The 24,161-nt window shown below is 53.7% G+C and overlaps 3 protein-coding genes across 11 annotated transcripts in view; 2 read left to right on the plus strand and 1 right to left on the minus strand.

Moving 5' to 3' along the window:
• The first annotated feature begins 5,876 nt into the window (after positions 1-5,876).
• LOC142092936 (CCN family member 2-like) lies at positions 5,877-17,554 on the plus strand. Its single transcript, XM_075173613.1, has 5 exons — positions 5,877-6,008; positions 11,075-11,288; positions 15,191-15,442; positions 15,874-16,082; positions 16,277-17,554. The coding sequence occupies exons 1-5, from the start codon at positions 5,946-5,948 to the stop codon at positions 16,586-16,588; spliced, it is 1,050 nt and encodes a 349-aa protein (XP_075029714.1). The 5' UTR covers positions 5,877-5,945; the 3' UTR covers positions 16,589-17,554.
• Positions 17,555-17,923: 369 nt separating this feature from the next.
• LOC142092939 (uncharacterized) lies at positions 17,924-22,436 on the minus strand. Its single transcript, XM_075173661.1, has 2 exons — positions 18,521-22,436; positions 17,924-18,442 (listed from the first exon to the last, which is right to left on the minus strand). Exons 1-2 carry the CDS (start codon positions 18,914-18,916, stop codon positions 18,089-18,091), a joined length of 750 nt encoding a protein of 249 aa, XP_075029762.1. The 5' UTR covers positions 18,917-22,436; the 3' UTR covers positions 17,924-18,088.
• Positions 22,437-22,480: 44 nt separating this feature from the next.
• The window catches only part of EPB41 (erythrocyte membrane protein band 4.1), a 96,383-nt gene continuing 94,702 nt past the window's right edge, over positions 22,481-24,161 (plus strand). For 6 of the 9 annotated variants that reach the window (XM_075173650.1, XM_075173660.1, XM_075173643.1 and 3 more), the window contains exon 1: positions 22,519-22,582. The gene's annotated coding sequence lies outside the window, so the exon portion shown is untranslated. Of the gene's footprint in view, positions 22,583-23,647; positions 23,944-24,161 lie in introns of those variants that run through there. The other 3 variants (XM_075173647.1, XM_075173648.1, XM_075173649.1) reach the window with 3 other exon arrangements.

Below are 24,161 nucleotides of genomic sequence, written 5' to 3' on the forward strand. Positions count from 1 at the left end.
TCACAAGCCATATTACCTTGAGCATGTCCTTTTGTGCTACATCTGTGCAGGTGTTGTGAGGACCAAATCCCTTAAAAGATAAGTCCCATAAAAGAGTGCTATTCAGATACATCAGAAATGTCCTCTAGATGAGGAGGCCTCCTTAAATGAGCCTGCCCAAGTCCACCTTAAACATACCCTCCCTCTTTGCAGTTTTCCTTCAGGATAATTAAGCATGCAATAAGTTAAGAAGTGGAAAAACCCAAGGAAGCATCCATTTCACAGGTGGGTGCAGCTGACTGTTTCCTCCCAGGGCCTGTTCCTCCTACAGTTCTGTGCAAGCCAATGCCTCGGCACAAATGCTCCTGGCTGTGATGGTGACTCACATTTGTATCCAAATTTTGCAGTTGTTAAGGGTCTCAGAAGATCACCTGCTCTTACACTATCACCTGGAGACCTGTGCTGGTCTGCAGGTAACAGGTACTTTTTTATTGCACCTTGACGAACCTTGAGGCACAGAGTGATTGCCTGCAGCTTTGTCTGGATTGCCCTCGAGGTCTGATTTTCTGCATGGACCAGTAACCTGGGTGCTGAGCCCCAGGGATCCTGGGGCACCTGCCTGCGCAAGCACCCCTGGTGCAGACTGTGCCCTTGGACATGTCTGCAGAGCCCACGCTGCCTCCAGGCGTGGTCAGGTCAGGGAATAAGCTGTTATTGCAGCCCTTTCTTGACCGCTCTTTGAAGGGGTTGTAGCTACAGCCAGTGCAGTGTGCGTGGGGTCTCGCAGGGGATCTGCAGCAGGGCTGGGCGTTAGGTCAGGCTCCCGAGAGCTCTAGTCCAGGGCCTGGTCCGTGCATGAACCTCTGCCTCTTTGCCATGTTCAGAGCTGGTTGTAACCTGCCAGGAGGCAGAATACAGAAGCTGGTCACAGAAGCCCTTTTTGTAGGATCTTGTGCATTATTTAGGCAAAATCCTCCAGCCTGCGTTAGGCAAGAAGTCAGGTTAGATAATTAGAGTGGTCCTAGCTGGCCTGAAAGCCTCCCAGCTGGCTGTGCCCCGGGTTGGGGTGAAAGGCCAGATTTCTCACAACAGCAGAAACAGGGCAAAAGGGAGGGAGAAGACTGTCAAGTGCTCTGCTTCCAAAACCAAGGCCTATTTTTTGCAAAGAGCTCAACACCTGTGGTACTCTGCTTTGGGAAGGCTTCTTGTTGCATGTATGTCCTTGGAAGTGGTGACTTTCTTACTGTTCACCTGTTCTGAAACAGGAATCCTATGCATTGATAAATGGGATTTAGTGTCTTTCCTGGTAGCCCCTCAGGGTGCCCTTGGTTGCACACTCTTTGGTAAGCTGCAGAACTGGCTTTTTGCCTCCTGCCAAGATCAGGCTCCAGGGGGGCATTTTTTTTTTCCAGAAGAGAATGTGTGCTTTTGCTGGCAAGCTCCGTGTCTAAGCACTGGTTCTTTCCGAACTTGTGATGCCAAGAGTGTTTTTATATATTTACTTCCTTTATAAGGACATCAACAGGCACCCCACCCATCCCAAGTTTTGTGTCCCTTGATAGGCTTCTTTTTCACAACAAATCCTCAGATACAATGGAGTGTTACTCCCAGAACTAAAATAACTGTAGACTTCATTAGCGAATTCTGCAGCCAGGGACAAAATTTGTTCCCTGCTTGACATCCCTTAAACGATGGGCACAGCCCTCGGGGCTGCAGTATCTGGCAAGCCAGATGGAGAGGGGAATCCTAGCTCTGCTGAAGCCAGTGGGTGTTTTCCTGCAGTCAGGATTTCATCCCAAGGCTGTGCTGAAGTGGGGAGGGGTGGTTTTTCCTGCCCTTTCTGTCCTCAGCACAGGGTAGCCTTTCCCACACAGATTGGAGTCAGATACGCTGCAGCATTTAGCCTTCGCTGAGCTCCGGTGTTGCCTTTATATGACACTTTCTCTTGACAATTTACAGCAACTAGCATCGTGATACAACTGATAGGTATGGAGCAACGGAGATAGGGACCATCAGAAGGCAGTTCAGGAGCTTCAGTCCTTCTCCACTGATTATAAAGAGAGCCTAGAGAGATTAGGCTTCTAGTGTAGATGCCTTAATTAAGTGCCTAAGGATTAGATGGCATGAATCTGACCCCAAATGTCCCTCTAGGCAGATGCTGAATTGCACTGAACTTGAACTGGAACATGGGTCTGGAAGAGACCATCTCAGCTGTTAAGTCTCTGGGAACCATGTTTAGCCCAAAAGCATTCAGAGACTGCTCACCTGTCCTAGCCCAAGGCACACGGACCTGCAGAACTCCTTCCCAACCTTGCAGCAAACTTACAGCCTTGATGGACGTTGATGGGTTTTGTTCTTTTATTAGTAATATACTGCAGATGGAGAAATCAACAGTGTCACTTATGTCTCGCAGCCTTGTATCATCAGGGGAGAAGCTGGATGAAAGTGCCCAGCCAATCTTAAGAATTGCGTCTTATCCTCAGCCTACAGAAGGCAGCAAAAAGCAGGGGACAGGACTCCTTCATGGCCCCAAATCTGGCAATCGGTTTAGCCTGAGCATGTGAGCAGGATGCATCAAGCAGGCATCAGTAGCTGGGTAATGAACAATGAAATGAAATTCCTGTGTTTCAAACCATCTAGCTGGATGAACCTCACCATCTCTGTTGGGCCGAATTTATGTTCGATATAATTTCAGTGAGGCTAATAAAGTTAAGAGTGCCAAATTAGAGTGATTGCTTGTGATCCACTCCAACAGTGACTTCTGCTAAGACTGGCCAGCTGTGAGAATGGAAACCTTCCCGTAAGGAGCAGCCCGGAGAGCCACCAGCATGTCCTGTGGACGACCGAGCAGCTTTGAGACAGGGGACAGCTTTGAAGTCATTGAGGACTGAGTGAGCATGATTCCCTATGCTGCTTGTACCGGCTTTTTATTTTGGCTTCTGCAGGCAGAGTGCCACTGGGAGAGATCACGCTGAGCCAAAAAATTGTGTGTCTGCTTGCCTTAATTTTATTCTTTAACCTTGCATGATTTTTAGCAATTATCTAAATGTCTTATTTTTTTAATTACTATAAATTCAGGAAAGCCACTGGTTGGGGATGGTGAGTGAACCCAGAAGAACATAACAAGGTGAATTAAACACCCACTATTCTTTGCTTGGGGGAGATTTTAAGCAGTGTTGACATCTTTATCCCTTCACTTGAGGCAGCTCGGGCAAAAAGAAGAGATGCAAATCGGTGTTAACTTGGGTGTTTCCTCCCTTTGATCATTCTGAGTCACTCAACCTTCACGTTCTTCTCTTGCTTCTTGGCAAGTGGCATGTCCAGTGGGGTGAACAGTTCAGCTGCTAGCATTAGGGGTAGTTTTTGTTGTCACAGTGCCCTCAGAAGATCTTGGACCATGGGTGTAGGGAGCTCCCTAACATCATCCTTCACGTCCTGCTGCTCCTCTACTTTTTTTTCAGCTTATGGTAGAAAGGTGCCTTTGTGGCAGACTTGCTTTGGGCTCCGAGAGGCGAAGTGGGCTCCTCTGTCCCTAGAAACCCTCATATGGAGGGCTTGGCGCTGCTCCCGGCACTTTGCAGTGAAGATCCTGGTGCAAGATGTTGGTTCTGTTGGTTCCAGTAAATGAGCTAGAGTGGATCCGGGTTCTTGTCTCTTGGCAAGGCAGGGGAGACTGTTGGCTGACCATGGCAGAGCTTGAAGGATGAACAGGATTGCAACTCTGTACATTTTACTTCTGCTACTGTTCTGGGAAGATGAAAGCATTCAGGTGGATGATAATGAGCAGCTTGGTAAGGATGTTTTATAATTGAATTATTCTTTATTTTTGTTGTAGGTTGAAAACTTAATCAGCCATCATAATGCTGGTTTAGTGCTGAATATTCCCACAAAACTCCTGACAGGTGAGTGAGCGTTATGATTTTGGTTGAACAGTTCATTTAAGGTCATGCAGCAGGTTAAAAGAAATTCTGAAAGCAGAATTTGGAAGATCATGGCTCAAGGTGCAACTGCTGCTTATTGGACAAGGAGCAATGTATGAATCAAGCCATACATTAAGCACTGTCCTTTTAAAAAGGCACAAATATAACAGCTACAAATGCCCCATATGGTTTGGAATTCAGCTGTGGTTTATATTCTTGCTGTGTGAGAAAATGAGAACAGAGGTGTGTAGCATTTTATCCCTGTCTTATTCACGAGCAGTGGGAGAATGTCCTGCAAAATGTAAGCAGCTAATTTTAGGCGACAACACAGTTTAAGGTGCCAAGCCTTCCAAAAGGGGAAGGAATGTATATCCAGCTAGACTGCCTTTAGCTCCGAGCTGCTCTAGGGCACTGGATGTTTATACCACCTCCAGTACATTAAATCTTTTGTGTGGAGTCATAATCCTTCATTGTGACATTAGTAGAGGTAGCTGTTACGGAAATGATTGTGAAATCCCTCGTCTTATGGAAGAGGAGAAGAAGGAGGTGCATCTGAGGTGGTTTGCACTGCGCTAATGCTCTCCAGCCCCAAATCCCAGGGGCTTTCCAAGTGCTAATTAATTAAGAGTCGGAGTTGTCTGTTTTCAGCAGTGGACAAACAGTGGCATAGGGAGTGTGGAGGCTGATCTGGTGTCGCCAGGGACCTGAAAGGACCTGAGTAAAATGCAGGGCTTGATTCCCAGCTAAGATGCCCTACACTTGGAGGCAGGAAGGAAGGAGGCTGAATTTAAATGACCCACTCCCTATGCACTCCCTATATTTTTCTTCGTCTTCTGTCCTACTTCCCAGCACACTCTGCTGGGATGTGGTAGGGACTGCATGGCACAGTGCGTTCTGCATGTGCTCCTGCCCCCCTGCTTTTTGTTGGCCCAAAGTAAGTACGTAGATCTTGCATCGCTGCTTTATGTTGGCCCAAAGTAAGTACATAGATCTTGCACCACTTCTACCCTGGAAAGGTCCCTGACTCAAAAGCATGGCTCCATCTTTTTAAGGCCACTTCATGTGCGGCGCAGAGGATTCCTGTCCAGTACCCTGCTCTGTCACACCCCAGGCCAGCAAGGACTAAGAGTGCCCTCTGCTGCACTCCTTCTCCTCATCTTTCCATGGCAGCATTCCGCTTGCTGTTTGGGAATAAACAAAACAACCCTTTTAATACACAGAACAACTCTTTCATATTCTAAAGGTCTTTTTGTGCAGGCTGTGCAGAAGCCTGGTTCTGTATTTCAGCAGCAAACAGAAAAGATCATGCCCTGAGATAAAAACGTGTGATATCCTGCATCAATCCCCAGGCGCAAATAAAGCACCACAGGGAACTGCTGTCCTTTGTCAATAACCTTCACCCCGTAGCTTTTCATTGCCTCATAAAACAAGCAGCTCCTCGTTGCAGGAGTTCAGACAGCAGTCTTTATAGTCATGAAACTTTCATTTCTCGGAGCTGGCAGCAGCAAGCGCTGGTGATGCACGGTCAGTTATGGTACCTAATTGCGCCTAACAGCGCTGAACTTTCCATCTCTCCCTCCTGTTCAAAGGAAAAACATTGAGCACCACAAAGCTCTGCTTATTTAAGTCCTCAGCTCTTGCAGCCAAAAAGGAATGGATGTAGGTAGGGAATGGGGGGCTGTGTCAAGACAGCTGTCCCAGGCTTCATACTTTTGGAGTTAAAAAGAGGAAAAATTAAAAAATAATAATCCTGCTTTTACTGGGATTTGATTTACCCACGTGGAAAGTAACCAAGCTGCAGGCTGCGCCGGCAGCCCCGTAACCGCCAGGGCCACAGGAATCTGCTCATGTTCCCTGGAATTTGGACATTTTTTGTTGCACCCATTTCAGCGTGCTTTCCAGATTGTCACTCAAGTGCGGGGCACGCCCCCTCCAGGAGGCTATTTAAAGAGGAGCTGGTGTGCAACTTTCTCCAAAGAGAGAGGAGAAACTCCGAAGGAGTGAGTCAGCCAGCAGCCTGAATCCCCTCCCTTCCCTTTACTCGGGATGTCTGGCAACTTGGGGACAGTGACCTGGACCCTGTTCCTCCTCCTCCTTGCTCCTGGCTGGGTATGTATTGCACTGCAGCAGCTCTGTTTGCTAGCTGGGCATTGCAGCTTCTTGCTTTGATGCATGCGAATGCTTTAGGCTCAATAACTTTTCCCAGCTGCCACCTGCCTCCAAAGGTTTCTGAGAGAAGGTTGGCTGTTAGCAGAGCAATGCAAATGCACTGTGTAACTAAATCACGCTCGGAGCTGCACTGCGCGTAATGCCTGTCATCTACGGATCTCAAAGCTCTTGGCAAATGTGAATGGATTTTGTTTCACTCCACTCTTGTGAGCTAGAAGCCAGCCCTGGTTTACAAGGGGGGAGAAGAGAACAGAGAGAGGTGAAGTCACTGAGTTTATGTCACTGCAAGAAATAAAAGTCTTGTATCCCAGGTCCTTACCATCCTGCCCCAGCTGCCACTGAATCCACCCATGCGTTCCCAAAAACAGTGATCCTGAGAGGGAAATTAGACTGCAGCCTCTCCAGAGCAGGATTTGTGCCTGGTTTTGTGTTAATACAAATGCTTGGTAGAGCAGCTGATTCTGCTTAGGACTTTTGTGTGCTATCACAGTGCCCTTAATAGCAGGAACATTGCTGCAGTCATTAATGTATCTAAATTGCAGTAAGTACCTTTTGGATTAGTGAAGAAATCAGGTTCACAGAGCCACTGCGCCTTGTGAAGCTTATTGTGCTGATGGGTGCAATAAACTTCTGGTTGATAAGGTCTGTTTGATTGCTCCTGGCAGTACACAGCATGTGCCTGCCCCTTTCCTGCCGGGAAAGGTGTCCTGTGCACCTAATACTGCTGTGATCTAAGGGTAACTTCTGTGGTTTGGGATGGTCTTCTTGTTTCTTGCACTGACTCAGCTTTGGCAGCATCATACTGGTCATATAAACGATAGCAGCGAATCCCACCGCTGTGACACTTTATTATTACTCTGAGATGATGTCATTTTCCCTAAACCTGCCGACTGCCTTAGAAATGGGACTTTTGACTTTCTTTGAGCTCTGAGTGATGGTTAGTGAATTGATCAAGGAAACGAGAGCTGTTGCTCCTGAACCTGCCTCCTGTGTTGTTCAGAGGTGAGAGTAGAACCAGGATGGCTAGGAGTTAGGTTCAGCTCTGCCAGGCTCAGCCTAGGCAAGTCTCCGTGCCTCCGCTCTCTGTCTGTGAAATGGGGGTAGTGGTTCTTGTCTCTCGTAATAGGCTGTTGTACAATGTGCTGCAGCAGCCTGGGAAGGTGTCTTGAGAGCCTGTGATAGAGAGAGAGCAGGTATTATCTGTGATAATTCAGTGTTTGGAGTATGTGACTAGCTGTGTTTTGACTGCTTTATCTCCTGCCAGTCTTGGAGCGTGAAAGGGAACCAGTTACGTGTTTATTATATTACTTCTACCTTGCAGTGTTAACCCCTGGCTCCCAAAGCACTTTGCAAACAGCTAGCTCAGCTTCAAAACACTCCTTTCCCAGCCCTTTGAATGCAGTCATGAGCCCAAACGCATTTTAAAAATCCTCTTTGGCTTGGCCCTCTTAGCTGGTTCCCTGGGCTCATGTGGACGTTGATCAGAAATGAGAAGTCCTGACGATGCCAGAGAACTGCTGCAGTGGTGTGAGCTCGTGTCTCCCACTCGTGCCTTCCTGAGGGAGTAGGGGGGAGAGGTTTTATGTGAATACGAAGCAGGAAGAACGTTCTCACTTTTTCTTTCCCCCCAGGTAACTGGGTTCGGTGCTGGCAGTTGGGAGGAAGCCTGTTCTGGCTTGTCAGTTGAGCAGATGGGACCTGGGAGTCAGTGGTGGAGAACATGTATGGAGCACAGGCAAGGGAATCCTCTAGTCAGACTGTTTTTACTCCCATTGTGGCTTGGCCATCGCTCAGGGGTCCTGGGAGTGGCAGATTCCCACATGGTGTTTGTGATCGATACGAGAGCTGCCAGCAAAACAGGAGAAGGGAGAGCTGATATTCCAGGCTTTAGCACTTTCTTAAATCTATAGCCTTGATCTCTAATACCGGTCCTGTTCTGCTGCTCTCGAAGTTCACAGAAATGCACTGCTAACCTCAACAGAAACAAGGTCAAGACTGTAGTGAACTTGAAGTTAGGATCCTGCTTAGTGAAGGTAAAAGTGTAATTTCGGGGACAGACCCTTCTACAAAGGGGAAGAAAATTAAATGTTCTCTAAGTTGAATCCCTCTGTACCCAGGTCAGTGGCACGTTATGTGGAAATGCTGCTCTTCGTGGTACATATGGGTCTGTAGCAAAGCCCTGAATGCAGTCCTTGCAGTTCTTTGGGACAGTTTGGGCAGTTTTCACACTGTAGTGAAACAACTCCTAGAAGCAGTCCTTAAAAATAATGCAGGATAGAGGGTGCTCCATGCAAATCCAACATAATCCATTATTTAGCCCATTTGAAATTGCTGTGAAAGCAAATTAAGTAATGGAGAACTCTAGGAAGTTGGTTCAACGTTGACTTTCTACCAGCTGTTCCCAACTCAAGAAGTTCCCCTCGCCAGCCAGTTATTCAGTGCTCACTGTTGAGTGTGCACGAGCCAAGAAAGATTTCAGCTCATTCTCTCCTCTCTTGCGCTCGTGAGAGGAGCGGGAGTTATAAATAGCATGAGCTGACTTTGCTCAGTAATAAAACAAGCAAACAGGAGCCCCAACGCACCCTGGAGCCAGGTGGACTGGGTGGTGAAAAGAGGCATGTCTGAGCTGACTGATTGGAAAATCTCAAAGTATTGAAAAGAGCCCTGCAAATATGGATGAATTGGGCCTTTTAAGCCGTGCTTGTGCTCACAGGTGGGGGAAATGAGGCACAGAAGAGGTAGGGGTGCAGAGTCACCCAGCAGGTCTTTGGTACGTCGGAGATCTGAATCCAGATGTTCTTGTGCTGAAAAGCAGCCATAATATAATGAGGAAGTGAAGCTGATTGTGAACAGAAGGTAAAGCCAGGTGGTCTAGTTTCTTTGGGTGAGTTATTGAAGGAAATAAACAGCACTGATTAATGAAGGTGAGAAAGAAAACTCGGTTGGGTTTAATTCTGTTGCGTTCTCTGTCATCCTGAAAGAGGTTGTTTTGGTTTGTTTTTCAGTAGGAGAGCTATTTTGAGAGTGTTTCTTTATATGGCCTGTGGCTGACACTGCATTGGAAAATGCTTGTTGTCATTATTTTTTTTAAGTGCATGGATTGCATCTTAATATAGGTCTGTGTTAGGAATGCTTTGCCTCTTCTATGATCTCATGTACCCCCCACCCACTCATCCATGGTTGAATAACACGTCCTTTTGGCAGCTACAGCAGTTGCATACATGAAAAACAGTAGGAAAGCATTTCTGTATTTTTAGCGTCTTTTAATGCACTTCAGCAGTCAGGAAGAGATCCCTGTGACATGCCAGCTCCCAGCGAGTGGCCCTAGGACTGCTGTCTGAGAACAGCTGGGCTGCAGGCAGGAGAGGCTTGTTTCCAAAATATTTTGCACTAAGGGTTTTCAAGGAGAATTATGCTGATTCCTGCTGAGCGGGGTGAGACTCTGGGAGGACTTGTGAGTTAAGATTTAGACTGATCCCTGTCCTACGCCATACTGTGCTGATTGTTACAGAAGTACAAAGCAGTTGGCGTCCTCTAACCCCATGTGAGCTAAAGTCAGAGCAGCTGTTTTGAGCAACAGTCAAAACAGCTGGAAAAGTTTTACTACTGTTATTGGTGACAAACACAATATCCAAGGAAGCTGTTTCACAAGCGAGGGCTGGATGGGATATAGCAAGTGCAAACAGAGCTGTAGCAAGATATTTTTTTGGCCTCTGTTCCAGGTGTTCCCCCCTCCCGCCTGCCCCCAGGCTCCTTCCAGCTGCTGCAGCCCCTCTCCCTGGGTGGCAGTGGCCGGGTCTGGCAGCGGAGCTGGGAGGGGTCTGCCCTGTCGGCTGCCTTCCTCTTCACCCCAGCTCACAGCAATACAGGATCCCGAAGCGTTTTGCTGGCATCGTCTACACACAAGGGTTGTATCAGCCCTGCGGCAGCAGCTGCCCCTGGGGGGGAGCTGACCCGTGTCTAGCAGCACGCAGCATCTGAGCACTGCAAACTGGAGCAGTGCTCTTGCATCCCTCTGAACTACCTGGAGAATTTTAGTGGGCAGAAGCTGAACAGAAAACCAGGCTAGAATTGGCACACTGATGTTTCTAAGGAGGTGTAAGAGGATCTTTCCAGACCATATGCTCTGCACCTTTCTCAGTCGTGGTTTTACACCTTGCCCAAATCTGGGTATGTCCAGAGCTGAGGCTAGTGTGTTCGCTCCAAGCTGATTCAGGACAAACTGAGTTATTGGAGTGTTTGAAACATCCTGGGTTTTCCAGAGAAGGTAACCCTCCTTTAGACATAGCTTGATCTCTGTTTAGCATCTGAAGTGGCATAAAAGCCAAGGGTGGGTTCCAAGAGGTGGCCAGCACTTCTGAAATGCTACCAAGCGGGGCAGCTGTAGATTCACACGGTCCCGAGGAAGGTTGATTACGCTGCTTTCCCTGGAAAGGGGAGAGGAGAGGGCACATCTCTGGGAATAACGAAGAAAGTATCAGATCCAGAGGACAAAATGGGACTCGGGAGACTTTGGGTCAGTTTTCAGCGCTGGCTGACTTTGGGCAAGTCCTTTCACCATGCGCTTCGCTTTTTCCACCTTCGGACTGGGTCTAGTGATGCTGCTGCAGAGGTGCTTTGATGTTTTCTCCTGAGCAGTGCTATGTAAGGGCTGGGAGTTGCTTACTGTTAATAATTACCATTTTATTGCTTCCAGGGAAGCGGAGGGCTGAGCTGCGCATGGGACTCCAAGCTACTGCTTGTCCTGTTTGTTTTGGCCCTGCTTCCCAGAGGCATCTTTTTTTCCTTGAGCTCCAGATGAGTTAGGGATGAGAAAAAGATTAGTCTTGCGAGTCCTGGGGGGCTGCACGCACACCCCCTGCAGCAGAGCTCTCCGGTGGAGGGCGAAGTCGGTCTTCCCTCCTCTCGATGGGATGTCTGTGCTTGAAGCAGAATCGTGTTTTTTATTTCTCTGCCTGGCTGGCTTGCGGGAGACTCATTTTCTCCATGGCTTGTCTGCCCTCCAGGTAGAACCGCAGGCCTGCACGTATCCATGCCAGTGTCCCTCCCAGCCTCTGCAGTGCCCCGCTGGCACCAGCCATGTGTTGGATGCCTGTGGTTGCTGCAAGGTGTGTGCCAGGCAGCTTGGCGAGCTCTGTTCCCTGCAGAAACCCTGCGATCATCACAAGGGACTCTACTGCGACTTCTCCAAAATCCACAGAGGCAGCGGGATCTGCTTAGGTGAGAGCTGTATGTTCTGTTATTATGCGGTTTTCTCGTGGCCCCTTCAGCCCTCTGCCTGCAGACCTCCCAGAAAACCCACGGCATCGTCAGAATTTCCTGTAGTGCTTGGAGCTTCATCCAGCATCACGTTGTGAGATCTGTGCCAGCCCTGCGAGCCAACAGATTCACTGATACCGATACACATGCAACCTACTTCCTCCTGCAGCGAAGGATGTTTCCAAAGGCACGAGTGGGGCTTTGTTTCCATGCCGTTGTTAGGAGACATCCTCTAGCCCTGTAGCGCCTGTGGGTAAATATCAGCAATCTGGACTTTTACTGGAAAGTACAGTTGCTTGGAAAATCTCACCCAAAATCTCACTGCCTTGCACTGGAGATTGGCATTTTGCACTCGACTGCTTACATGCAAGAGGCATACCGTATTTCTGGCTTTAGCATGTGGGTGGAAAGAGCTGACCAACTCGTTTGCAAAATAGTGTATATGTAGAATGTGAGAATTACTGAGCCAGGTAAATACAAATGCAGACCTGTTTTTTCTCCTTGGTGCCTCTTTTCAGCCAGAAAAGAAAAATCTTTTTGACTTTTTTTGTTTAGTAGCTATTTTTAAAGCATACAAAAATTATTTTGGTGTAGAGGAAAAAAAAAAGTATTTCCTCAGGCTCCTGTTCTTTGTTTAAAAACAAGACTCCTCTGCCCCGTCTCTGCCAGGAGCTGACCATTTTTTTAATTCAAGCTTTTCAAAATAGTCAGGAAGACGCGAGGGCTGGAAAGCTGATCTGAACGCTTTGGGAAGCACTCAGCCGCTGCACGTGGCATCTCTGGAAATGCTCGGGCAGCCGTACCCCTCGCACCCGCCGAGACAGGGGCGTTGGGGGTTCGGGGTGGAACTGCACTGTTTTGCAAACGTACAGGTTTTTTTACTCTAAATAATGAATTTAACTTGTAGAAGGTGTTTTCTCCTTTCTTTTGAGAAGTTTTTATAAGTTATTTGTTTAGTTTTCCTCCCACAGTTACTGTGATCTTTAGAAGCCACATGAGCTTCCTAGTACTTTCTGTAGACATTGATACACTTAAGAGCTGATGATTGAAGCTTAATAAGGTGAACATAGGCGTAATAACATCCAGCGGGGGTAAGCTGTAAACTGCCTAATTAAGACTGGAAATGAGGTGTATGTTTGTAGAGTAAAGGTAGCTAAATCACTGGAACAATTTACTCAGGAGTGTGGAGAAGTCTCCATCTCAAAGACTTCACATGAAGACTGGACATCTTTCTAAAGACAGTGCTTTGTGTTCACCATGACGTATGGGTTTGATACAAAGATTTTGGAGTGAGAGTCCCAGATCCCTGCTGTGTAGAAAATCAGACTTGAAGACCACAACTGCCTTCCTGCCTTTAAATGAGAAATTAAGATTTTCATGGCAAAAATCCCAGATGGACATAAGTCGGGATATCTCCCTAAATTGGACTGAGGATTTGGTCTGTAATGTCCTTAGGTGATATTTTTGTGATTTCCACATTGGTCTCTTGGAACGTGGGCAATTTTGGAGGCAGTGAGGGAAGCTGAAGGCAGAGTAAAGAATCAAATGATGGCAAAAATCAATGTTTGTGAATAGAGAAGAGACGACTTACAGGTATCCAACTAAGACAGATGTGATGGGAGCAGGAAGGAGCAGGGAGGTGTTCAGGTGTCATGGCAAAAGCTTCTAGGTTGGGTACCAGCCCGAAGGCCATATCAGAAGAGACAGGAAGGGAACCATCAGAGTGAAAATTACTGTATATTTGTTTAAGGTTATCACAGTATGTAACATTTCACGTATTGCAGAGGAATTCTTCCCTTCCTGCAGAGACCTTGGAGTAGAGACGATCCCGTAGTAACTCTAGAGCAGCAGAGCCTAAGGGTGATAAGGGTGGCCTGGGTGGGTGGCAGAGCTGCGGCGACTGGAGCGGCTCACTTGAGTTTTGCCATATTCCCTGTGGAAAAGGGCAAAAGTCTCCCTGGCTGGACGTGGTCTTTGGAGGCGGGAGGTGGCAGCGGTGCCAGGCGGAGCTGGTAAATAAAGAGCTGTCTCACTCCGCTGGTGCAATCCGTTTTGGTGCTTTAATTGGATCAGGTCAACAGGAAAGTGAGGTCATTGTAGGGTAATGAAGGGCATGACAAAACGATTGAGTTTTGAAAACATAATAAAACCCTCGAGCAGGCTGCCATTCCTTGGGTGGGGAGGAGCGCTGCTGAGGGAACAGCACGATCAGTTCATCGGGAAGGAAGAGGGCTTGGGCTAAAAAACAGTGAAAGAGGATTTAAAAATAAGTATGAATGGTTGTGTAGAGGGAAAGTGGATGGCTTCCACTTCGATGGAAAAAGTGAGGATTTTGAAACTTCTAAGTAGGAGCACAGGAGTATTTTTATACCAATGGCATTGAAAAGAGTTGCAAGTTGAGATCCAGCTCTGGTTAGAAACAAGGCATTAGCAGCCCGGAAGGATTTGTGTCCCCTCGAGGACTAGGTGGGATGGAAAGAGGCTCTCGCTCCTTGTTTGGTCCAAACACTTTCTGTCTGAGACAATGTTCCACGGGCGAGCAGGACTAAGGGGAAAATAGATCAGGTTTCCTGGTAAGCCTCTGTGAGCAGCCAAGAATCCTTCATTTTGGTAACTTCCCAATAGAGGTTTGCATGGAGTTTTTTGTTTTTTAAGGGTCAGGATTGCAGAAAGCAGCAGCTGACGAGAACTGTCCAAAAGCAGGATTTCTGTCCTGTGAACAACCCTGAGATTTCAACGTTTCATTTCAGGCTGAAAGAAAAAAAAAAATTAAAAAAATCTCAAAACTTTCCATGAGTTATGTAGAATACACATTTGGCTCTGTCAAAACTTTCCACTTCCATTATATCACTTCCATTATATCAAAATGTTTCATCTTGACCTTTATAGTATCTAAAATAATTACCCGAGCAAAATGCTTCCCCCCATGGAAACTGTCCAACAAGTATTTTGGTTGAGCTATTGTAAGAGCATAAAGGAAATCTTTGATATCAAATTGAACTGCTTCAGTCGTTTCTATTGAAAACATCTCTTGCCTGCAAAACTCTTAATCAATAGGAGTTTTCTGCTGGAAAACTTCCACTGGAAAAATTTTGGCTAACACAGATATAAGAACTTGTGAGCGTTGCTCGCACCTGCAGACTGAAGATTGCTCCTAAGTGTCAGATATTGTTGCGTTTCCTTTTTTGCTCATTTAAGTTTTATCGGGAAGGAGTGAAAGACTCGTAGGAGGGCTGGAGATGAGAGACCTGGAGATCAGAACAGGAGAAATAGAAAAAGGTGTGGCTGGAAGGAAGAAGAGATTCATGCATCACAGAGGAGCCAAAAAGGTCATAAACCTGAAGTGTTATTTTCCTTTTGTAGGTACCTTTAGACATGTGGGGAACCGACTGCTCTTAGGAGAATGTTGCCTTTTGGTCTCCTGGGTGTAACGGGGAGCAAAGCTGCTGGCTCACGTGTCGTGTCAGGAATGCATCTTGCACAACACCACTGGCTGGGGCGCTCTCTGAGCCGCGCAGGAAGACCTCTGACTGGAGAACAGGCTGTTTACACGCTGTGAAGACAAAGTCCCACTTAGTAGCTCATCCAAGTGGAGAAGAGATTTTTCTAGAGAACTTTGGGGGGTCTGGCACGGCTGGAGCCAACTTCCAAAAATCAGTGTTGGGAATAGCCTTGGCTCCAGGGAGCCAAATATTAAATGTGCCAACTTCTGCTGCATCCAGCACTGGGATGGGGGAGCGGGGGAGAGTCTGCACATGGGCACTTGTCCCTCGTCAGGAGCCCTGTGACCCCCTGAGGCAGAGGCTGTGCTGCCAGCCCCGTACCATCTTCTCAGCTTCTCCTCCTCTTCCCCCTTCCCACAGCTCACGAGGGTGCAACCTGTGACCTGCTGGGCAAGATCTACCACAACGGGGAGAGCTTCCAGCCCACCTGCAAGCTGCAGTGCATCTGCATGGACGGGGCCATCGGCTGCATCCCCCTCTGCTCCGACGACCTGCGGCTGCCGTCCCCCGAGTGCCCCAACCCCCGGCGGGTGAAGTTTCGCAATAAGTGCTGCGAAGAGTGGATCTGCGAGGAGGGCAGTGAGGAAAACCGCTTCGAAACAGCCATGGCGGGTGAGTGGTGGGCAGACGTGACGGGGCGGGGAGCTCTTTGCTGGGGGATAGGGGTGGATCCAAATTGCCGTTGGGATGGGGCCCTAAGTCACGTCTGGTTTGGAACTGGGGGTGATTGCTCACTTTGTGCACCGAGGTGTGGGTACCAAGTGTTGGAACTCCGGACCCATTAAGGTGAGACCTTAGTGATGCTGTGGAAGGCTCGTGCCCCTCTGATACTGCAGCAGAACTGGCTGGAGCTGGGCTGTGGTAGGAAATGGCCCCGTGCTTGCCTGCATCCTCCTTCTGCTGAGAGGCTGAGTAGCTCACGGGATGGATCAGACCTTTGCAACTGTCTCTGAAGAGTTAGACCAAGTTGGGAGCAGCCACAGAGCTGCCACGCTTTGTCCCAAGCCCTGAACCTTTCCTTGTGTCTCTTCTGCGTGGCTCAGTTTTCAGGGAGGATCCAGCACACAAACCGGAGCTGAATAACCTGCAGGAGAACTGCTTGGTGCAGACCACCGAGTGGAGCGCTTGCTCCAAGAGCTGCGGCATGGGCATCTCTGCCCGCGTAACCAACGACAACCCCCAGTGCCGCCTGGAGAAGGAGACTCGGCTCTGCATGGTCCGGCCCTGCGACTTCCCTGTGGAGAAAACCAAGGTACTGGGCTCGGGGAGGGGGAACACAACACCGTGAATGCCAGGGACAACCTAGTTAGGTCCGTGTCAGGCATGAGCCTGTCTCACAGGGTTTGCTCTGTGTCCTGTTGCCCAGTGATGGAGATAGAGCACAGGCCTAGGTGGACCTTCTGTCTGATTGTCATGTCCTTGTTAACCCATCTGCTCTCTCCCTAGAAGGGGAAGAAGTGTGTGCGGACCCCAAAGCCTCGCCAGAGCCTCCACTTTGAGTTTTCGGGCTGCACCAGCACCCGTTCCTACCGGCCCAAGTTCTGCGGCAGCTGCACGGACGGCCGCTGCTGCACCCCGTACGTCACCAGCACCGTGGAGGTGGAGTTCCGCTGCCCCGAGGGGGACTTCTTCCAGCGGAAGATGATGTTCATCAAGGTGTGCTCCTGCCACTACGACTGCCCCCGCGACAACGACATCTTCTTGGCCACGTATCACAGGAGGATGATTGGAGACCACGTCAAGACAGAGAGGCAGTAGCCCTCTCCGTGCCAGATCCACAGGCCAAGGTGTCAAGAGGGCTCTGCAGCGCTTTCGTGGCTGTGTCCCAGGACAATGCAGCCTCTTCCCCCTCTGTGAGGGGCTGTGCTCTTCAGAACAGCACCGTTCGCCACCGGTGGTCCCAGTGGCCTTGCTAACCAGCCGAGGTGCAGGGGGGAACAGCCCCACCTGCCCCAGGCTCCTGACCTTCACCCACGGTGGTGCAAAGGTCAGTGAAGGAACCAGAAACAGGCTTGAGCTGCAAACTTGATCCATGTTCCCACTGACAAGATGGGAGAGTGGATCAAAGCCGCGTGGCTCCAGCCTGTCTCCAGCTGAGAGCACGGTGGGAAGGGTTCCCTGTGGCCACTGGCCTGCCAAAACCATGCGGCAAACCCAGAGCAGAAGACAGGAGAAGCCCAGGAGGCCCGAGCTAAAGCCGAGCTCTGCAGCCTGCTTTCCAGCGGAGTGCGGCTCTGCTGCGTGTTGATGCAGAGCTTCTCGGTGAGGAAAGTGGTCCTGGCCCCTGGCTCTTGCTGAGCTTTTCAAGTATTTTTGGCTAGTTGGATCCAACAAATTGGCAAAAGCTCTTCCCCATCTTTCACCCTCCCACGTGCTTTGTTCCAGATCAGTTTGCTCCTAGAGAGGCCGGATCATCTGCTGGGTGAGCCGTTCTCCGGGCAGCTCAAGGCTGGGCTGTCTTTTCTCCCCGTTAAATTCGTTTTAGCCTGCAGTGGGTTGACCCTGGCTGGACGCCGGGTGCCCACCAAAGCCGCTCTGTCGCTCCCCTCCTCAGCTGGACAGGGGAGAGAAAATACAACGGAAGGCTCCTGGGTTGAAATAAGGACAGGGAGGGGTCATTCACCAATTACCGTCACGGGCAAAGCAGACTCGACTTGGGGAAATTAGTGTAATTTATTACCAATCAAATCAGAGTAGGGTAATGAGAAATAAAAACTAAACCTTAAAACACCTCCCCCCACCCCTCCATTCTTCCTGGGCTTAACTTTACTCCCAAATTCTCTCCCTCCTCCCCGCCAGCGGCGCAGGGGGACGGGGAACGGGGGTTGCGGTCAGTCCATCACACGGTGTCTCTGCTGCTCCTTCCTCCTCAGGGGGAGGACCCCTCACACTCCTCCCCTGCTCCAGCGTGGGGTCCCTCCCACGGGAGACAGCCCTCCACGAACTGCTCCAGCGTGGGTCCTTCCCACGGGAGAGAGCCCTCCACGAACTGCTCCAGCGTGGGTCCCTTCCATGGGTGCAGTCCTTCGGGAACGCACTGCTCCAGCGTGGGTCCCTTCCACGGGTGCAGTCCTTTGGGAACAGACTGCTCCAGCGTGGGTCCCTTCCACGGGTGCAGTCCTTCGGGAACGCACTGCTCCAGCGTGGGACCCCCGTGGGGCACAAGTCCTGCCAGCAAACCTGCTCCAGCCTGGGCTCCTCTCCCCGCGGGCCACAGCTCCTGCCAGGAGCCGGCTCCAGCGTGGGCTTCCCATGGGATCACAGCCTCCTTTGGGCATCTCCCTGCTCCAGCGTGGGGTCCTCCACAGGCTGCAGGTGGATATCTGCTCCACCGTGGACCTCCATGGGCTGCAGGTGCATATCTGCTCCACCGTGGACCTCCACGGGCTGCAGGTGGATATCTGCTCCACCGTGGACCTCCACGGGCTGCAGGTGGATATCTGCTCCACCGTGGACCTCCACGGGCTGCAGGTGGATATCTGCTCCACCGTGGACCTCCACGGGCTGCGGGTGGATATCTGCTCCACCGTGGACCTCCACAGGCTGCAGGTGGATATCTGCTCCACCGTGGACCTCCACGGGCTGCAGGTGGATATCTGCTCCACCGTGGACCTCCACGGGCTGCAGGGGGATATCTGCTCCACCGTGGACCTCCATGGGCTGCAGGGGGATATCTGCTCCACCGTGGACCTCCATGGGCTGCAGGTGGATATCTGCTCCACCGTGGACCTCCATGGGCTGCAGGGGGATATCTGCTCCACCGTGGACCTCCACGGGCTGCAGGTGGATATCTGCTCCACCGTGGACCTCCATGGGCTGCAGGTGGATATCTGCTCCACCGTGGACCTCCATGGGCTGCAGGGGGATATCTGCTCCACCGTGGACCTCCACGGGCTGCAGGGGGATATCTGCTCCACCGTGGACCTCCACGGGCTGCAGGTGGATATCTGCTCCACCGTGGACCTCCACGGGCTGCAGGTGGATATCTGCTCCACCGTGGACCTCCACGGGCTGCGGGTGGATATCTGCTCCACCGTGGACCTCCACGGGCTGCAGGGGGACAGCCTGTCTCACCATGGTCTTCATCACGGGCTGCAGGGGGATCTCTGCTCCGGCGCCTGGAGCACCTCCTCCCCTCCTTCTCCACTGACCTTGGGGCTGCAGGGCTGTTTCCCTCACATGTTCTCTCTCTCCCGCTGCTGTTCCACAGCAGTTTTTTTCCCTTCTTAACTCTTATCCCAGAGGCGCTACCACCGTCGCTGATGGGCTCGGCCTTGGCCAGCAGCGGGTCCGTCTTGGAGCTCTTCGGACGTGGGGGAAGCTTCCAGCACCTTCTCACAGAAGCCCCCCTGCAGCCCCCCCACTACCAGAACCTTGCAAACCCAATACATAGCCTTGAGTGCCGGGAGGGTGACAGCGCAGAGGAGGAAGCAGCCCGTTGTGCAGTGTCCCCGCAGGAGACGGAGCGTGGCTCGGGGCCTCCCGCAGAAGATCTCAGCCCGGGAAAGGGGAAGGAAGGATCCAGCCCGGCTGTAGCTTTGCCTCCGGTGCTGGCAGGGCCGCCTTCCCTGGGGCCTGTTTCAGAGCCGGGGAGCTCTTCCAGCCTGAAGTGGGGGTGAGCCGGGCTGCCGGTCTGAACCGCGTCCCCTGCGGGCGCTGCTCCTGGCAGTTCTCAGTGCCACGAGGAGCAGGTCCTGTTGTGCCTTTCGGGAATCTCTTCAGAAATGGCTCCGGGGTGGGAGAGGGGCTGGACTCTGCTGGCTCACGTGTCTACAGCGGGGCTGCAGCTACGTTTTGTCTCCGGAGTCTTTGCTTGTAGGCCATAAGTTGGAGGAACGCAGTTCAGCTCGGGTCTCCCTGGGGAGTTTAAGGCACCGGCAAGAAAAACGCCGGAATTGTAAACGGAGCAGCTCTCTTCTGGAGTTGCCGAGGCAGCGGCACGGAAAGCTGCGTGGCGCTGGGGTCTCCAGTGGCGGGATTCCCTTCTTGCCGCCGGCCTGCGCAGAGTCTCTCTGCCGTTAACGACGTGCTGGTTGCCGGCCCGTGGCTCCAGGAGAGGCCACCAGCGCAGGCGCGGTCCCGTAAGCCGCAGCCTGGCTGGCACAGGCAGCAGCGACGCAGCCCCACGCACCTCGGCAGCTCCGTGGTATCGCCGAAGACTTATCGGTTGTGTTTATTCTCTGCTGATTTTAGCAGAAACATCCAGAGAAAGGCCCGATCTCATTCCTTCAGTCTTCCCTGACTTTGCCCTTTTCCAGTCACTGGAAATCACGATGAATCCCTGTCCCAGCCGGGCGGGAGCAGGGGCCACGCTGCAGCACCGAGGCTTTACCCCACCACAACTCCCACCCCAAAGCAGAACTTGGTGCCGGAGGATAATCCCAATAAACGCTGCCCTGCAGCCCGTAGCCCCGCTGAAACGCCGGCTCGGGGCCCGGGTCTCATCTCGACCCCTCTTTTCTTGCTCTCTCAGCCTGCAGAAGCTCGTGAGCCTTCAGCCTCCTGTAATCAGTTTGAACTGTAAATAAGTTACCTGATGTTGTTTCTTTTTTTTTTTTTTTTTAAAGGCCTTTGTACAGTTTTTATATCCTTTTAGCACAGCCTTGCTCGGGGCCTCTTCTCCCCTTGCCCTCCAGGTCCTTTTCTCCTCCCGTTTACACGGCTTCTGAGTGTAAAACTACGCTGAGGTTGCACTTTACTCAACGCTAATAAATATCTCTTTTATTTTTTATATTCCTGGCAGCATCCCTCTGTGCGAGGCTCCTGCCTGGTTTCCCCTCCGACCTTTCCCCAGTGCCACCAGCTTGCTGGGACCAGTGCTGGGACCCTCTGCAAAGCTGATGGCTGGGTGTGGAGCTGAGAGGGGGTCCGGGGGGGCCTGTTCCCCCTCCCAAATAGCCGCGGGGCTGGTGTCAGTGTCTCACGGGCACCTCTGCAGCCACAAAAACGTGGCTCCTGCTCGGGGGGGGACAAGCGGAGCCCCCCCTCCGCCTGCTTAAGGACCCAGAAGTCCTTAATACCCGGTTAAAAATAACCCTGGGAGCAGATGTGAGCAGAAGTCGGCGATAACGGGGCCAGAACGCGAGGGGCTTTGCGGTGGCTTAACGGCTTACGGGTTCATCCCCCTCTCATCACATTAGCCGGGGGCTCCCCCCTCTCCCACCCCCGGCACCGTGGCGGGGGCGAGAGGCTCTTCCTCCCCCCCCCCCCAAACCCTCCTCCCGCCCCGGGGAAGGCTTGGGGCTCCCTGGGGAGGGCTCAAGCCCGCGTCAAGCTTGAGCGGGAGCTGCGGGGGGCCGAGGCTCTGAGCCCAGAGCAGGATCGGTCCCGTCGCTCTCTGGGGGCTGGAGAGGCCCCGGGGGAGGCAGCGGGGAGGGGGCACGGTGACAGCCCTTGCCAGTGTCCCCAGAGCGGTGGCCGTTAGGTGGCACCAGGCACCTCCCTGCGGGGACACCCTGTCCCCAAGGCAGGGTGCTGTGGGGTGCAGGGCCTCAGCCTGCCCCGGGGGAGCCGGGGGGGGGCACCGCTGCTGAGCACAGCCCTGGGGCAGCACCCACCTCCTCCGCCCAGCCCCGGGCACCCACCGCCACCGCAGGGCCACCACCGCCACCGCAGGGCCACCACCGCCACCGCAGGGCCGCCACCGCAGGGCCACCACCGCCACCGCAGGGCCACCACCATCACTGCAGGGCCACCACCACAGGGCCACCACCATCACCGCAGGGCCACCACCGCCACCGTAGGGCCACCACCGCCACCGCAGGGCCACCACCATCACCGCAGGGCTGCCACCGCCACCACAGGGCCGCCACCGCAGGGCCACCACCGCCACCGCAGGGCCACCACCATCACTGCAGGGCCACCACCACAGGGCCACCACCGCCACTGCAGGGCCACCACCATCACCGCAGGGCCGCCACCGCAGGGCCACCACCATCACCGCAGGGCCACCACCGCGTCCTGGCCGCAGGGAGGGCAGCGAGGCCCTCGGTGCCGGCGAGGGGGAGGAATCCCGCCCCGCCGCCACCTCCGCGGCCGTCCCGGTCCCCGGGGAGCCCCGCTCCCCCTTATCGCCCGCAGCCGCCGCCTGTGCTGCACCGACAGCCCGGGCGTGGCCCCGCGCCGCCCTTATCAGCCCCGGACACGCCGCTGGCGGGACAGGGGCTCCCTCGGTTCCTCCAGGCCCCCAGGGCAGGGAGGTTTTTTTTTTCCCTAAAAAAAGGTAAAAAAAAAAGAAGGCAGGTGAAAATGAGCATAAAAATCTATTAAAGACCCAATTCTGATGGTTTTTTGGGGGATTTGGGGCTCTGCCGGCTGTGCCCTGGCAGCCCCGGTGACAGCCGGGGACCCAGCCCCACCCGGGGGTGCCCAAACCCCGCCCGGGGGTGCCCACGGCCCGTGGGGTGCGTGGGGAACCCATGGGAGCGCTTTCTCCTTATATGGGGTGGTGACGTCACGGCGGCGCTCAGAGGCCAGCGGTGAGGTCACGCGCCCCCCGCGGGGACGGGGAATCTCCTCGCTCCGCCCCTTCGCCCACCGTGACGCCACACCGTCACCTGCCCGCCCCGCCCACTGCAGCGCCACGCCGCCGCCGGCCCCGCCCCCTCCGCGGCGCTGACGGGCGGTGGCGGCAGCCAGTGGGCGCGGCCGGCGGCGCGGGAGGGCGGGGCGCGCGCTGACGTCAGCGGGGGCGGGGCCTGCGGTGCAGGTGGAGGCAGCGCGGTGCGGAGCGGAGCGGCGGCCCCGGCCCGGGTAAAGCGGGGGGGGCACGGCGGGCTCAGGGCCGCGGGGGGTCTGGGGCGCCCCAGAGCGGGTCAGGGCGGGGGGGCCCGTAGTGGGGTCAGGCCGGTTATGGGGTGGGGAGGGCTGTAGGGGGGCCTGGGGAGCTCTGGGGGGGCCGTGGTGGGGTCCGGGTGGTTATGGGGGTTACAGGAGGATTTGGGGTGCTCTGGGGGCACATGGGGGGTCAGGCTGGTTATGGAGTGGGGGGGTCACGAGGGGACGTGGAGTGCTCGGGGTGGGGGGACCCACAGTGGGGTCAGGCTGCGTGTGGGGTGACCTGGGCTGGGGGACCCATAGAGGTCAAGCGAGGTGTGAGGCGCTCTGGGGTTTTGGGGGGGTCAGGCTGGATGTGGGGGACCCACAGTGAGTGAGGTGTGGGCCGGGGGGGTTATGGGGAAATGGGGGGTGTCCTGGGGCGGGGGGAGACCAGGGAGGCACCGCAGGGGGGTCAGGCAGCGTATGGGGCAGAAGGGGGGATGTGGGGTGCTCTGGGGTGGGGGGGCCCCCAGCGGGGTCAGGCTGGGTGTGGGGGAAACGGGGTGCACTGGGGCTGTAGCAGGGACCATGAGTGGGGCTGGGGGTGCGTGGGGCTGAAGGGGAGGGTATGCGGTGGGGAGGGTGGGGTGCTCTGGGGGGCAGCGGGGGGGCCCCCAGCGGTTCAGGCTCAGGAGGTGATGGGGCGCAGAGGGTGCGGGGGCCCGGCCCCACGGGGGGATACAAACCCCTGGACTGGGGTGTTCTCCCCCCGTAGCGTTGTTCCCGCTGGTGCAGCAGAGGGGAAGAGGTGGGTGCAGCCTCGGGGAGTCGGGTCCCCCCCTGCACCCCGCAGTCCCGACGGCAGCACCCGTCGTCCCTCCCTGGGAGGCGGCAGCTCCCGCGTCGGCATCTGGGTCCGGCTCTGATTTCCCGGAGGCGTTCGGTGCTCGCTGGGGTTGTGCCTGAGCCGCAGCCGGCTCAGCCGGGGCCTTTGGGGCGGCCGCGCTCTTTCCCCTCTCTCCAAGACGCCGTCTGCGCCCGCCGAGACGGTTCCCGAAGCCGGCGCCGACGGCCGGGAGCCGGGGGCCTCCTCCTCCCGTCGATACCTGTCCCAGCGCGGATCGATGCCGTGCTCAACCCGGCAGTGCAAAAACCTCGCCGTCAACTTTCTGCGCCGTTCCTCCCGCGTGGCTGCGGGAGCGGGGGATTTATCTCGCCACATCCCCTTTAGACGGGGGTGCTTTGCGCTGATGTTGCAACCAGAGGAGCGTGCGGCGGGACTCGGCGTCCCCGGCGGTTCCTGCAATCTCTTCCTGTCCTGAATTTCGCCCTCCTGCAGCTGTAGCGGGATGAAGGTCGGTGAACCTGCTCGCTAGTCTGTGCCGTGGGCTGCACCGGGGACTTCTGCCTTCCCCGCTTCCCGGTGGGCTCGGCAGGTGCCGCAGGGTCCAAGCCGCCGGCCGGAGTCGCAGGGGACAGCGGCTATCTTTAGGGTTGTGTTGCAACAGAGGGGTGTGCCTTGGCTCGGCGCTGCCGGCAGCCGCCTCCTCGCCTGAGGATTGACTTATGCCGA

This window comes from Calonectris borealis, chromosome 25 (genome assembly GCF_964195595.1).
Source record: "Calonectris borealis chromosome 25, bCalBor7.hap1.2, whole genome shotgun sequence".
Classification (NCBI taxonomy): Eukaryota; Metazoa; Chordata; class Aves; order Procellariiformes; family Procellariidae; genus Calonectris; species Calonectris borealis.

What these genes read in the sequence shown, in the direction of transcription:
- LOC142092939 (XM_075173661.1), bottom strand. Translation starts at nt 18,916, where the DNA reads ATGAAGACCATGGTGAGACAGGCTGTCCCCCTGCAGCCCGTGGAGGTC. An exon ending in TCCACCTGCAGCCCATGGAG is followed by an intron (nt 18,443 to 18,520) that starts GTCCACGGTGGA and finishes CAGCCCGTGGAG; the next exon opens with GTCCACGGTGGAGCAGATAT.
- LOC142092936 (XM_075173613.1), top strand. Translation starts at nt 5,946, where the DNA reads ATGTCTGGCAACTTGGGGACAGTGACCTGGACCCTGTTCCTCCTCCTC. An exon ending in CTTCGAAACAGCCATGGCGG is followed by an intron (nt 15,443 to 15,873) that starts GTGAGTGGTGGG and finishes TGCGTGGCTCAG; the next exon opens with TTTTCAGGGAGGATCCAGCA. An exon ending in TCCCTGTGGAGAAAACCAAG is followed by an intron (nt 16,083 to 16,276) that starts GTACTGGGCTCG and finishes CTCTCTCCCTAG; the next exon opens with AAGGGGAAGAAGTGTGTGCG.